General features: G+C 51.3%; 1 protein-coding gene across 5 annotated transcripts in view; it reads left to right on the top strand.

Annotated features, from left to right (window-relative positions):
• The first annotated feature begins 4040 nt into the window (after positions 1-4040).
• Positions 4041-14853, top strand: part of LOC133358502 (serine protease 33-like) — a 30155-nt gene continuing 19342 nt past the window's right edge. For 2 of the 5 annotated variants that reach the window (XM_061576856.1, XM_061576852.1), the window contains exon 1: positions 4836-4978. In XM_061576856.1, coding sequence (XP_061432840.1) covers positions 4946-4978 — 33 coding nt within the window. In that variant the 5' untranslated portion in view covers positions 4836-4945. Of the gene's footprint in view, positions 4131-4191; positions 4515-4835; positions 4979-14853 lie in introns of those variants that run through there. The other 3 variants (XM_061576853.1, XM_061576854.1, XM_061576855.1) reach the window with 3 other exon arrangements.

The raw sequence follows: 14853 nt of genomic DNA, 5'->3' as shown, positions 1-14853 counted from the left end.
ACGCTTCCTCGTGGGTGCGGCTCAGGCGAGGTGCTCCAGTCAACCCGGGACGGGGACCGGCACCTCGGGGGGCGAAGTGATGCCGCCGCTACGAAGCCGCTCGGCGGGCGCCCCATCTACGACCTCGTCACCACCAAGCGACGGGGCCGACCCCGCTTCCCCCTCACCGCCCCCCACATAAACACACCGTCACGCATTCCCCTCCAATAGAGCTCCGAGGGGAGGTCACCTGGCCGGCCGGTTTTCACCCGAAAGCCCTCGTAGGGATAATCTTCACGGTTTCCTGCGGCCAGGGAATTGGGCAACCTCCCCCGATGCTGCTTCGCACCGCGGCGCTGTGACCTGGGTTGAGATCGCATGGTCACGGCGGGGGCTGTCCAGCCACCACGGTTGAAACGCATCCCCCACACACACGTAACGACAAGGCAGACAGGGGTCCGCGGCCATGAACAAAGGGAGAAGCCAGGGGGGGGGGCGGCTGATTGGCATAACAAAGGCGCCCGTGGATCGGCGCCGCAATCGGCGGGGGACCCATTGTTAGAGCAATCGGGAATGGGGCTGAATGAGCGTGACGACCTGATTGGCCGAGAAGGCGCTCGTGTCGGCATTCTTTGATGTAGATGGGGGATAAAAAATTTACCCGTAAAAACAAAGTTTTTCACTATAAATCCTTTATATGCGTGGCATCGGTTTTATTTTATTATTAATTTCTGTTTTTCTTGAGTAAGAGTTTCATTTTTATCACATTGGTATTTTAAATTAAATTAAAAAAAAATTCCTAAAAAGTGGAAAATTTTGGAAAGAAAATTTCACGAAAATAAATTGTCACGCACAACGAGTCTGTGTGCAAAATGTCAGCTCGATTGGATCACGGGAAGTGGGTTAAAAAACGACTGAAAGATTTGCACGGTCGTAAGCGCGCAAGCAAGCAAGCAAGTGAACTTAATATAAAGGATTTAATAAAAAGAGGACGCAGGGAGGTAAAACGCTTTCTTACTCCAAAAAGTCAGCGCTCGAGAGACGGCTTCCGGCTCGGCCACCCGAACGTCCGTGCGACGCGTCGAGGTGAGCGGCGAGGACGAGACCAGCGGAATGCCGAGCGCATCCAACCGTGAGTAGAGAGGTGAAGGAGTATCCAAATCCGCTTGGAGCGCATCGAGTTAGATACACCGGGAATAGACCCTTGGGGCGTTGGCATAGGTCAGCCTTGTCGACCCACACTGATTTAACAGCAAATCGCAGGCAGCCGATAATAAATCATTAATGACTGATCGTAGCCTCGTGTGGTTTCGACGAGAAGTGTGGACGCGCGCGGTGCTGTGTGTACATGCGAAAGGTGCTGTGCGTACGTACGCTCGCAGCGTGTGAGCGCTGCGCGGGGCTGTGTGAGTGGAGGCGTCGCGTTCGAATGCCGGCGAAACCCTAGCGGGTATTAGGGCGGTGCGGTAACGCAAACGAGCCCGGAGATGCAGTCGGGGTAGACCCTGGGGGCCAACGGCCCCCACAACGTCACCACGACGCTTGTGCCAGGCTATGTGCACGTTGAGGCCACGTGAAGTGTCGAACGCCCGCCGGCAGGAGGTCACGGGGCAGACCCAGCAGGTGCCACGGGTCGACTGACCGAGATGACCGAGATGACTGGCTGATGCACCACCTGTGCCCCCTACTGTGCCAACTTGCTGTGCTTTAGCCACCCGGCGCCCCTATCGTTGTTGTGAGCGTCGCTCCTCCGCCCTCCGTTGTTGAAGGGCAACTGCCTCCAACTGCCCAGTAGCGTCAAGGTGCACCAAGCCTGGCACTGCCCAGTAGCAGCGTCCTTCATGAGCCTCCTCCACAGAGGCCGATCTTGACACCGCTGGTACCGGTCATCAGCAAGTCCACTCAGCTCCACGTCCTCCTGTACCACATCACTCCATCTCGTCTCTAGTCTGTGCGGCGCCCGATCAGCTCCCTCTATCCAGCCAAACAAAAGCTGTTCAGGCATGCGGTGGCCGGGCATGCGGTGGCCGGGCATGCGGTGGCCGGGCATGCGGTGGCCGGGCATGCGGTGGCCGGGCATGCGGTGGCCGGGCATGCGGTGGCCGGGCATGCGGTGGCTGGGCATGCGGGCTACATGACCCAGCCAACACAGCTCACTGATTCGACTTTGTCCAGATCTGTCAAGGATTTGTGAGCTCCTCGCACAATCCTGCCTGGTTAAACACACTGCCCAGGTATGGGAAACTCTCCACTCTCTCCACAACTGTGCGCACACACGCGCACGCATGCAGGGAGAGGGAGATTCAAAGGTGCGTCACCAAAACGCGCCGAGTGAAGTTTCTCCAGCTGTGGGTGCTGGTTATTATTCCTGTTATTTTATTTTTGTTATAATTTTAATTTTAGTTACCAGGAGCCCAACTGGGTTTCCTGGAGAAGCCTCGCAGCTCGAAACATCGGACGTCGCGCCAGGCCCGAAACGATGCGCGGAGCCGCGACGTTCACACAAACACACAAACAAACACACAACACACGCGCACACACAAATATACACACGCACACACAAACACACACACATATACACACAAATACACACAAACGCACAAAACACACGCACACACAGATATACACACAAATACACACACAAATATACACACGCACACACAAACACACACACACATATACACACAAATACACACAAACGCACAAAACACACGCACACACAGATATACACACAAATACACACACAAATATACACACGCACACACAAACACACACACACATATACACACAAATACACACAAACGCACAAAACACACGCACACACAGATATACACACAAATACACACACAAATATACACACGCACACACAAACACACACACAAACACACAAACACACATATGCACACAAACACACAACACAACAACAACAACCGCCATTCGCCACTAAGTGGCGGTGACGTCACCACGACGCTTGTGCCAGGCCAAGTGCACCTTGAGGCTACCACGTGAAGTGTCCAACGCCCGCTGGCAGGAGGTCACGGGGCAGACCCAGCAGGTGCCACGGGTCGACTGACCGAGATGACCGAGATGACTGGCTGATGCACCACCTGTGCCCCCTACTGTACCAACTTGCTGTGCTTTAGCCACCCGGCACTCCGCTCGTTGTTGTGAGCGTCGCTCCTCCGCCCTCCGTTGTTGCTGGAGGGCGACTGCCTCCAACTGCTCAAACACACACACACACAGACACGTACACACAAACACACGCACAGACACACACACACAAACACACACACAGACACACACACAGACACCACACACACAAACACACACACAGACACACACACAGACACCACACACACACAGACAGACACACACAAACACACACAAACACGTGTCTACTGCCGTCTAGTGGCAACGTCTGGGAGAATAGAAATTTGTAAAGGGTGGTCCAAATGTCTTGTTACCCCCCCCCCCCCAAATTCATTTACTCCTTACATTTTTTTCTCATTGCATATTCATTTCTGTTTTAAAGAAACGTTTAATAAAATGTTTACATTTTACAGAATTCATTGGGGAGGGGGGGGGTCACAAGACATGTGGACCGATCGGGGTGGCGGTGGCGTGTATGACGTCATTATCGCAAACGGGCCGCGGTGACGTCACGCAACACGATCGGGGTGGCCGGGGCGTGCATGACGTCATTATCGCAAACGAGCCGCGGTGACGTTACGCAACACGATCAGGGTGGCCAGGGCGTGTATGACGTCATTATCGCAAACGGGCCGCGGTGACGTCACGCAACACGATCGGGGTGGCGGTGGCGTGTATGACGTCATTATCGCAAACGGGCCGCGGTGACGTCACGCAACACGATCGTGGTGGCCGGGGCGTGCATGACGTCATTATCGCAAACGCGCCGCGGTGACGTCACGAGCCGAGTGGGAAAGGGGATGGGGGTAGGCGGTTATTTTTTGTGTTCGTCGCGATGACGTCATGCGGCCAGTGACGTCACGCGCCGCGTTGGCGGGAAGCCTTCAGCAAGCCCCGCCCACCTCTCTGAGCGGTTGGTTCCGTGACATCATCACTCGCGCCCCCTCACCTGGCGGTGGGGGTCGGCGATTCTGACGTCATCGCGCCACACTGTTACCTAGGTGAGTGGCGGTGACGTCATCGCGTGTGTCTTCACGAGTGGGGAGCGGTGGTGCAGCGGTTAGCGCTACGCCGCGCCACGAACCCGGCGACCCGAGTTCGATTCCCGCTCAGAGCCAACACCGGTGACGATTGATCAGAACCGGATCCCTGGGCCTCCCCTAGGTCGACTCGGCCTCAAACGAGTGTACCTGGCGTAGCGTTGTGTGTAGTAAACATCGTCACTGGGGAGACAAAGGCGGCCGGGCGTAGTGCTGGCCACCCACCCCCCCTCGTGTGGCCTTCACAGGTGTCGCTAACAGCACTTGCCCCGACAGTCTGTAGAGGCTACACGGGGCACCTTTGTCTTTGTGAACGAGTAGGCCTGAGACGGAGGTGAGGGGGAGGTGAGGTGGGGGTGAGGGGGAGGGACGGGGGGGGGTGAGGGGGAGGGGCGGGGGGGGGGGGGGGGGTGAGGGGGTGGGGCGAGGGGGTGGGGCGGGGGGGGTGAGGGGGAGGGGCGGGGGGGGTGAGGGGGTGGGGCGAGGGGGAGGGGCGGAGGGGAGGGGGGTGAGGGGGTGGGGCGAGGGGGAGGTGAGGGGGAGGGGAGGGAGGGGGAGGGAGGGAGGGGGGGCGAGGAGGGGGTGAGGGGGAGGGGCGAGGGGGAGGGGAGGGGGTGAGGGGGAGGGGGGAGGGGCGGGGGAGGTGAGGGGGAGGGACCCATTGAGTTGGACCCAGGGCCTCGGGGAAGGAGGAAAAACATTCGAATCGCTCACCGGCTTCTTACCGGCTGCTCACCAGATCCTCACCAGCTGCTCACCAGCCGTCTCACTCGCCTATGGACATGGCCGAAAGACCCCCTCCAGCCACGGTGAGCACTCACTCACACACTCACCCACACACTCACTCACCCACACACTCACCCACACACTCACTCATACACTCACTCACTCACCCAGACACTCACTCATACACTCACTCATACACTCACTCACACACTCACCCACTCACTCACCCGTACACTCACTCATACACTCACTCACACACTCACTCATACACTCACTCATACACTCACCTACACACTCACTCACCCATACACTCACTCATACACTCACCCACACACTCACCCACACACCACACCCACACACCACACTCACCCACACACTCACCACACTCATCCATACACTCACCTGCACACTCGCCACACACTCACCAATACACTCACCCACACACCCACCACACTCACCCACACACTCACCCACACACTCACCCACACACTCACCCACACACTCACCCACACACTCACCCACACACTCACCACACTCACCACACTCACGCTCACCCGCTCGCTCACCCACACACCCACACACTCACCCACACACTCACCCGCTCGCTCACCCACACACTCACCCACACACTAACCCGCCCGCTCACCCACACACCCACACGCCCGCTCGCTCACCCGCTCGCTCACCCGCTCGCTCACCCGCTCGCTCACCCGCTCGCTCACCCGCTCGCTCACCCGCTCGCTCACCCGCTCGCTCACCCGCTCGCTCACCCGCTCGCTCACCCGCTCGCTCACCCGCTCGCTCACCTTTAAGCACCACATCAATAGCCCGTGTTATAATGTGTATAGAGCCAAACCTCGACTCTGCATGGAGTGGGCCCAGACGTCTTGTGAGCCCCGTTTAAAGCTCCACAACCGAACGTGTACACACACTTATATTTATTTATAAAGTATGGTTGATTTGAAATATGAATGAATATGCAATGGACGAAAGCAATATTTTTTAATGGATTATAATCAATGGGGGTGGTGGTGGGTAGGGGGGGTGGTGGTGGTGGGGAGGGGGGGTGGTGGTGGTGGGGAGGGGGGGTGGTGGTGGTGGGTAGGGGGGGTGGTGGTGGTGGGTAGGGGGGGTGGTGGAGGGAAGGGGGGGTGGAGGGGAGGGGGGGTGGTGGGCAGGGTAGTGGTGATGGGTAGGTGGGGTGGTGGTGGTACGGGTCACAAGACATTTGGACCACCACATCCACCTCTGTACATTGAACCCTACACACCACGTGAGTGGTTAATGGGAGGGAGGTGAGACGTTTCGTGTTTGTTCGTTGGCAGCAGTTGCCCGATAATCCAAACGTTTACACAACGTTTCCATCACACCTGCACAATGACAAATGTCCCCCGGGTAGCCTCTAGCAGACTGTAGGGGCAAGTGCTGTTCGCCTATGGAGGCTGGCACCCGTGGCACACGAGGGGGTGGGTGGCCAGCACCACACCTGTACACACACACAGCTACACACACCTGTACACACAGGTACACACACACACAGCTACACACACACAGCCACACACACACCTGTACACACACACACCTGTACATACACACACCTGTACACACAGCTACACACACACACCTCTACACACACACCTACACACACAGCTACACACACACACACCTGTACACACACACAGCTACACACACACCTACACACACACCTGCACACACACACAGCTACACACACACCTACACACACAGGTACACACACACAGGTACACGCACACACAGCTACACACACAGCTACACACACAGCTACACACACACACCTACACACACCTCTACACACAGCTAGACACACACCTGTACACACACACACCTGTACACACAGCTACACACACACACCTGTACACACACAAGTACACACACACCTACACACACACCTACACACACACCTACACACACACCTACACACACACCTCTACACACAACTAGACACACACCTGTACACACACACACCTGTACACACAGCTACACACACACCTGTACACACACACACAGGTACACACACCTGTGCACACACGCACAGGTACACGCACACCTGTACACACACACAGGTACACACACACATAGGTACACGCACACCTGTACACACACCTACACATACACCTGTACACACAGCTACACGCACACCTGTCCACACACAGGTACACACACACACACAGGTACACACACACAGGTACACGCACACATACAGCTACACGCACACCTGTACACAAAGCTACACACACACCTGGACACACACACAGCTACACACACAGGTACACACAGCTACACACACAGCTACACACACCTCCACACACACCTGTACACACACACACACACCTGTACACACAGTTACATCACAGGCGTTGTTTGTGGAGGCTTCGCTAAGCTCGCCTCGGATTATCATCTCAAGCATCGGGCGGTGTGCGTTGACAACCACATCGACAACAACAACAACACCGACGAATCGTCACAGTGAGACGTGAAAGACCCCCGCGGCGCCAGTCTGAATGAGTCGCGGGACAAATTTGGCATTTGAATAATCCGAGCCGCAAAAATAATAAGATTTCTCAACGTGGGATGACACACGTAGCAGCAGCAGCAGACATCATCACTCCGTCCTGGCATCAGCAGACTCATCATCATCATAACTTACATTTAGAAAGCGCCCTTATCCATAGTAGAGAGGGGTTTTTTTTGCGTGGGTTAGATCGCGAAAATAGGAATGTGTCGTCATTACATCACGCGACACAGACTATTAGCGAGGGTTGTCGCGTAAACACAACGTGGCCAATTCGTTACTAGTACAGCACTAATGTGTAGTGTAGTGTATAGTAGTGTATAGTGTAGTATACAAGTACAGCACTAGTGTGTAGTGTGTGTAGTGTATAGTAGTGTAGTGTATAGTAGTGTGTAGTGTAATGTGTAGTGTAGTGTATAGTGTAGTGCATAGTTGTGTATTGTATAGTGTAGTGTATAGTGTATAGTAGTGTAGTGTATAGTAGTGTATAGTGTAGTGTATAGTGTAGTGTATAGTGTATAGTAGTGTATAGTGTATAGTCGTGTAGTGTATAGTACAGCACTAGTGTATAGTGTAGTGTATAGTGTAGTGTATAGTAATGTCGTGTATAGTGTAGTGTATAGTGTATATAGTGTATAGTGTAGTGTATAGTGTAGTGTATAGTTAGTGTATAGTGTAGTGTATAGTAGTGTATATAGTGTAGTGTATAGTGTAGTGTGTAGTGTATAGTAGTGTATAGTGTAGTGTATAGTGTAGTGTATAGTGTAGTATACTAGTACAGCACTAGTGTGTAGTGTATTGTGTATAGTAGTGTCGTGTATATAGTGTAGTGTATATTATTTTGTGTAGTGTGTAGTGTAGTGTGTAGTAGTGTATAGTGTAGTGTATAGTGTAGTGTAGAGTGTAGTGTATAGTGTAGTGTGTAGTGTTGTGTATAGTGCAGTGTATAGTATTTTGTGTAGTGTAGTGTATAATGTAGTGTAGTACTGTATACTAGTACAGCAACACTGGTTGTGCGTCGGAGAGCCAAACCACAACATTGACAATCCGGGCACGACGTTTCGCCACCAACTACAACAGGCACGCAGCCAGATTAGTGAACAAATCCTCCCGTTTCATTCCTTGAATAGAGCTCTAGGTGTGATCACGTCACTTGTGATGTTGATTGCGAAAGCGTTCGTGACAAATTTAATTTTGGGGTGCTGATTCCAAATCTGCCATCAGTTTTTGTCTATCACATCAGGTTTTTGAGATATCAAATATTGCATTTTCAATAAAAACTGCGGAAGAAAAATATTAAATAAATGTGGATATCTACATAAAATTCTATTATAAACTCACTATCCTAAAAATACAGCACCATATTTTAACACTAAAGCAGTCACTGACTCGCAACAACAACTTGCAATCATAAGTGACAGAGTTAATTTCGGGTAAAATCAATGAAAACGGGGTATGCCGATAGCATAAAAATGAGATGTGATAGAGCAAATCTGAGATCAGATTTGGAATCGGCACCCTGAAATTAGTCTAGAACAGCTGCAAAAGTCCAGGCCAGAAAAACATGTTTTTGTTGTTGTTGACCAGTGTAATTTATGATGCACTGTCCTTGAAACCGATTGGTCCACACCAGAGACCGCTTTCTTTTGAGCCTCGTCTCAATTGGTGCTGGACCAGAGGACGATGCTCCTATCAGAGTAACGAGGGCTCGTGGTGAGCACCTACATCATTAGACCTCCTTTGCCTGTACCAAAGTCACTTCGTGCCACACAGGGGAAGCTGCTACTGGGGGTGCCCCTAGGCGAGACCACAGCAGCAGCACCAGTGACCATCTCGCCCGTACGACGACTGGCAAATTGAAACGAATACTGGTGTAACTGCCGTAACCAAGGTCTGGTTTCGACACGCAGTGTCTCATCAGCTGTGCGGAAATTCCATCGACCAATGCTGATGATCTGGCAGATGTTTGTAACCAAGGTCCGGTTTCGACACGCAGTGTCTCATCAGCAGTGCGGAATTGCATCGACCAATGCTGATGATCTGACAGATGTTTGTAACCAAGGTCCGGTTTCGACACGCAGTGTCTCATCAGCAATGTGGAAATTCCATCGACCAATGCTGATGATCTGACAGATGTTTGTAACCAAGGTCGGTTTCGACACGCAGTGTCTCATCAGCTGTGCGGAATAGCATCGACCAATGCTGACGATCTGACAGATGTTTGTAACCAAGGTCTGGTTTCGACACGCAGTGTCTCATCAGCAATGTGGAAATTCCATCGACCAATGCTGACGATCTGACAGATGTTTGTAACCAAGGTCTGGTTTCGACACGCAGTGTCTCATCAGCTATGCGGAATTGCATCGACCAATGCTGATGATCTGACAGATGTTTGTAACCAAGGTCTGGTTTCGACACGCAGTGTCTCATCAGCAGTGCGGAATTGCATCGACAAATGCTGATGATCTGACAGATGTTTGTAACCAAGGTCTGGTTTCGACACGCAGTGCCTCATCAGCAGAGTCGGGCTTTGCTTGAAGCAATGCTGGTGAAATGCCAGATGCGTTTAGTTAATGAAAAAAATCCTCTGTTTGATACGGGTGGGGTCATCATACCTGCCAACCCATACGGAATGCTAATGTCTTACATTTTTTTCGTCTATTAGTCTGTGTGTGTGTTCTCCCCCGTGATGATGGGACTTGTTCGGATGAACGTTAAAGATGTATAAGGGGCACGGGGTGAGTCCAATATGGTCTGAGTTGAAATAATAAAATAAATAAATAATTCTCACGACGTTTCGGCCACAACGCAAGCAGCCGTCTTCAGGTGAAGAACAGGTCTGTCATTCAGACTCTGTCTTTCCGACAGACCTGTTCTTCACCTGAGAACGGCTGCTTGCGTTGTGGCCGAAACGTCGTGAGAATTGTATTTTATTATGTTTTATTATTTTATTATTTCCCTTCTACGTGACTTTACCGAAAGAACCAACAAGATGAATCCCTGCAGTCACGAAAGCTTTAAATCGAAATGGTCTGAGTCGGTCAGTAATAAGGTCGGGCACTGATAGGGAGTTGACGGGTACCCGTGTATAGCAGCAACGATGAAGGTGGTGGTGTTGCCAGCACCATGCCCGGCCGCCTTTGTCTCCCACAAACTAAACTCACATTTTATTTTACCACGTGTAAGGTCGCCAAACCTGGCCCATCACAAATGACAGCTCAACGATATGAGTGGCTTATCATCATCACCATCATCATGATCATCATCATGATCATCATCATCACCACCACCGTCATCATCACCACCACCGTCATCATCATCACCACCACCGTCATCATCATCATCATCACCATCATCACCACCATCATCATCACCACCATCATCATCATCACCATCATCATCACCACCATCATCATCATCACCACCACCAACACCATCACCACCATCATCATCACCACCATCACCACCATCATCACCACCACCATCATCACCATCATCACCATCATCACCACCACCTTCACCACCACCATCACCACCATCATCATCATCTGCACCACCATCATCTCCACCACCATCATCTATCTACACCACCAGTGGCGATGTTTTACTACACACCGCACCGAGTACCCATTCGAGGCCGAGTCGACCTAGCGGAGGCCCAGGTGCCGGGTTCAGATCATAATCCGTCACTGGCGTTGGCCGTGAGCGGGAATCGAACTCGGGTGGCCGGGTTCGTAGCGCGGCGTCGCGCTAACCGCTGCACCACCGCTCCCCACATTCTGACGGGCACCTCAAGCACGTACCGTGAGCAGAGGGCAATGTTGGTCAACCGGTTTGGGGTTAGATAATTATATAAACATATAAATACACACACCACGAGCGCACAGCTGATAACGCATGCTGCGTCATTTCCTACTTGACAGGTTTATGATGACGAGGTCCGTATGATGGTGGTGGTGATGTGGTGATGATGATGATGGTGGTGGTGATGATGATGATGATGGTGGTGGTGATGATGATGGTGGTGGTGGTGGTGATGGTGGTGGTGGTGATGATGATGATGGTGGTGATGATGATGATGGTGGTGGTGGTGGTGGTGATGGTGGTGGTGATGATGATGGTGGTGGTGATGATGATGGTGGTGGTGATACTAGGGGGTTGACCTGTATGGGTTGACACGGGGCGGCTTTCTTTGTTGTCTTTGTGGGGAGACAAAAGCTGTGCAGGGCGTTGTGCTGCCAACACCACCACCACCAACACCACCAACAACAAAACTACCACCACCAACAACAACAACACCACCACCACCAACACCACCACCAACAACACCACCACCAACAACAACACCACCACCACCAACAACACCACCACCATCATCACCAACACCATCATCACCAACACCAACACCAGCACCACCACGACCACGACCAGCACCACCACCAACACCACCACCAACACCACCACCACCTTACTCACCACCACCACCACCACGACCACCACCACCAACCCCACCACCAACACCACCACCAACCCTGAATAGAGAACAGCACTTGCCCCTAAGTGGCTTGCTACCCCTGGTGGTGGTGAGTGGTGGTGGTGAGTGGTGGTGGTGAGTGGTGAGTTGTGTTGGTGCGTAAGGTGGTGGTGAGTTGTGTTGGTGGTGGTTAGTGGTGGTGGTGAGTGATGGTGGTGGTGAGTGGTGGTGGTGAGTGGTGGTGAGTAAGGTGGTGGTGAGTTGTGTTGGTGGTGGTTAGTGGTGGTGGTGAGTGATGGTGGTGGTGAGTGGTGGTGGTGGTGGTGAGTGGTGGTGAGTAAGGTGGTGGTGAGTTGTGTTGGTGGTGGTTAGTGGTGGTGGTGAGTGATGGTGGTGGTGAGTGGTGGTGGTGAGTGGTGGTGAGTAAGGTGGTGGTGAGTTGTGTTGGTGGTGGTTAGTGGTGGTGGTGAGTGATGGTGGTGGTGAGTGGTGGTGGTGGTGGTGGTGAGTGGTGGTGAGTAAGGTGGTGGTGAGTTGTGTTGGTGGTGGTTAGTGGTGGTGGTGAGTGATGGTGGTGGTGAGTGGTGGTGAGTAAGGTGGTGGTGAGTTGTGTTGGTGGTGGTGGTTGTGTTGGTGGTGGTGGTTGTTGGTAGTGGTGGATGGTGGTGAGTGGTGCTGGTGGTGAGTGGTGGTGGTGAGTAGTGGTGAGTGGTGGTGGTGAGTGGTGGTGCTGGTGGTGGGGGTGTTAGTGGTGCTGGGGGTGTTGGTGGTGGTGGTGAGTGATGCTGGTGGAGTTGGTAGTGGTGGTGTTGGTGGGTGGGTGGTGGTGGTGGTGTTGGTGGTGGTGAGTGGTGTTGGTAGTGGTGGTGGTGTTGGTGGGTGGCTGGTGGTGGTGGGTGGTAGTGAGTGATCTCTGTGTGTGATTATAAATAAACCCGACGTGAAACCGGTTCGCCAAGATGCCCTCTCACCTGCGCAGTCATCACGAGTTCGTGCTGCCGTGAGATTTGTGTGTTTTTAAATCCTTTATATTAAGTTCGCTTGCGTGCTTGCGCGCTTACGACCGTGCAAATCTTTCGGTCGTTTTTTAACCCACTTCCCGTGATCCAATCGAGCTGACATTTTGCACACAGACTCGTTGTGCGTGACAATTAATGTTCGTGAAAATTTTTTTCCAAAATTTTCCACTTTTTAGGAAAATATTTTTTTTCATATTTACTTTAAAATACCAATGTGATAAAAATGAAACTCTTACTCAAGAAAAACAGAAACGAATAATAAAATAAAACCGATGCCACGCATATAAAGGATATATAGTGAAAAACTTTGTTTTTACGGGTACATTTTTTATTATTTTATTTTTTATTATATTTAATTTCGTTTTTTACCTACTAAGTGTATGAATACTATATTATATCATTAAAAATATAATATTTTTCAACATTATTTTTTACATGTTAAGTTTCGGCTTGGGTCTAATTGTCCCACGCTCAACTTCTGCCATTACTAGTACTGTACATTTCATGAAAGCGTGTTTAAACCAAAGTATTTTTATATATTACTTATTTTCACACGCTTTCATTTAACTCACTCTGTTGTTGTCGTATCCTCAAATCTTGTAACTCAATTTTAACCCACTTCCCAATGTGGTATCGACTACAAACTTGGTATACTTATGTCACATACTGATGACAATACTATATTCTATCATAAAAAAATACGAAAATATACATTTTCCAACAATATTTTGTATATGTTATGTTTCGGCTTGGGTCTAATTGTCCACGCTCAACTGACGTTGCCTGTAAATCACCACGTCTCTTACGTTGTGGCAAACTTCGGGGCCACTTCCTGGAGTCGTGGAGTTCTGCCATTACTAGTGTAGTGTTGTAAAGGACGGGGTTCTAAACCTTTTTATGGCACACACTATTTATTATCTTAATACACAGTTCCTATCACACTAAGGGGTATACGGTCCCAGGGGCGGTTTCTTCATTAGGGAGATTGGGCGACGCACCACCAATATCATTCAACCACAGAGTCACGCTAGCCGTCACTGTGCAGCCTCTGGATATAGTCCAATCAGCGTCATGTCACGTTCTGTGGAGTACCGCCTCTTTTTGGGCGATTTCACTCCGGCTGAGAATCGCCCCGAGTGGCCCAATAGACTTACATTCAAAGATGTTTTTTTTCGAACGGCGGGAGGGCTCGCCCTAACGTGCTTACGTCATCATACGTAAGCACGTTTCATCCAACAATATAATTTGTCGCCACCTAGTGAAATCTTTAATAAAAGAAACATGAGTGGATTGTATTAATAGTGAGTATAGAAACAAACAAGATGTATTGTAAGAGTCACTTTATTTTTCATTAATATTAAAGAAGTGAAGTTGCCTTTACATGCTTAAGCTGTTAATTTATCCATTGCATGGGTGGACCTTAATCTAATCAATCATCCAGACATTTGCCCCCCCTGAGAGATTTTGCAGGAGCCGCCACTGTACGGTCCCCTCACCCGTTACCCTCAGAAGGTACAAGCCTCCGGAACCTTGCAGGCTGTCTAATCTCCCTGCTCTCCCAGCGTCCTCTGGCTGGACCTAGGGGATCTCTCCCCGACCACTGGTTACTCTGAGCCCGAGCCCTGACAAGGGCTGGAGGGCTTGGTCCAGGGTCCTAGATGTCTTCGGCCGACTTGGGTCTTCGTGTAGCAGAACTGCCCAAGAGCTCTCAGCGCTCCGGCTTTTATACCTGTTCATGGCCGGGTTGTCCAATCCCCGGCCACCTTGTGGAACCCTCCGATTGGTCCTTCCCAATCTGGCGTTTGGATCCTACCTCACCCCATTTGACCCTGACCGTTTGATTGAGCGGGAGAACCTTGCTTACGATCCGTTATCTCTGTTTGCAAACAGCGAGTAGTTAATACCACTACACTA

Source organism: Lethenteron reissneri, chromosome 62 (assembly GCF_015708825.2).
Source record: "Lethenteron reissneri isolate LAM-NWPU_2019-01 chromosome 62, ASM1570882v1, whole genome shotgun sequence".
Taxonomy (NCBI): domain Eukaryota; kingdom Metazoa; phylum Chordata; class Hyperoartia; order Petromyzontiformes; family Petromyzontidae; genus Lethenteron; species Lethenteron reissneri.
This window is presented reverse-complemented; position numbering and strand designations above follow the sequence as displayed.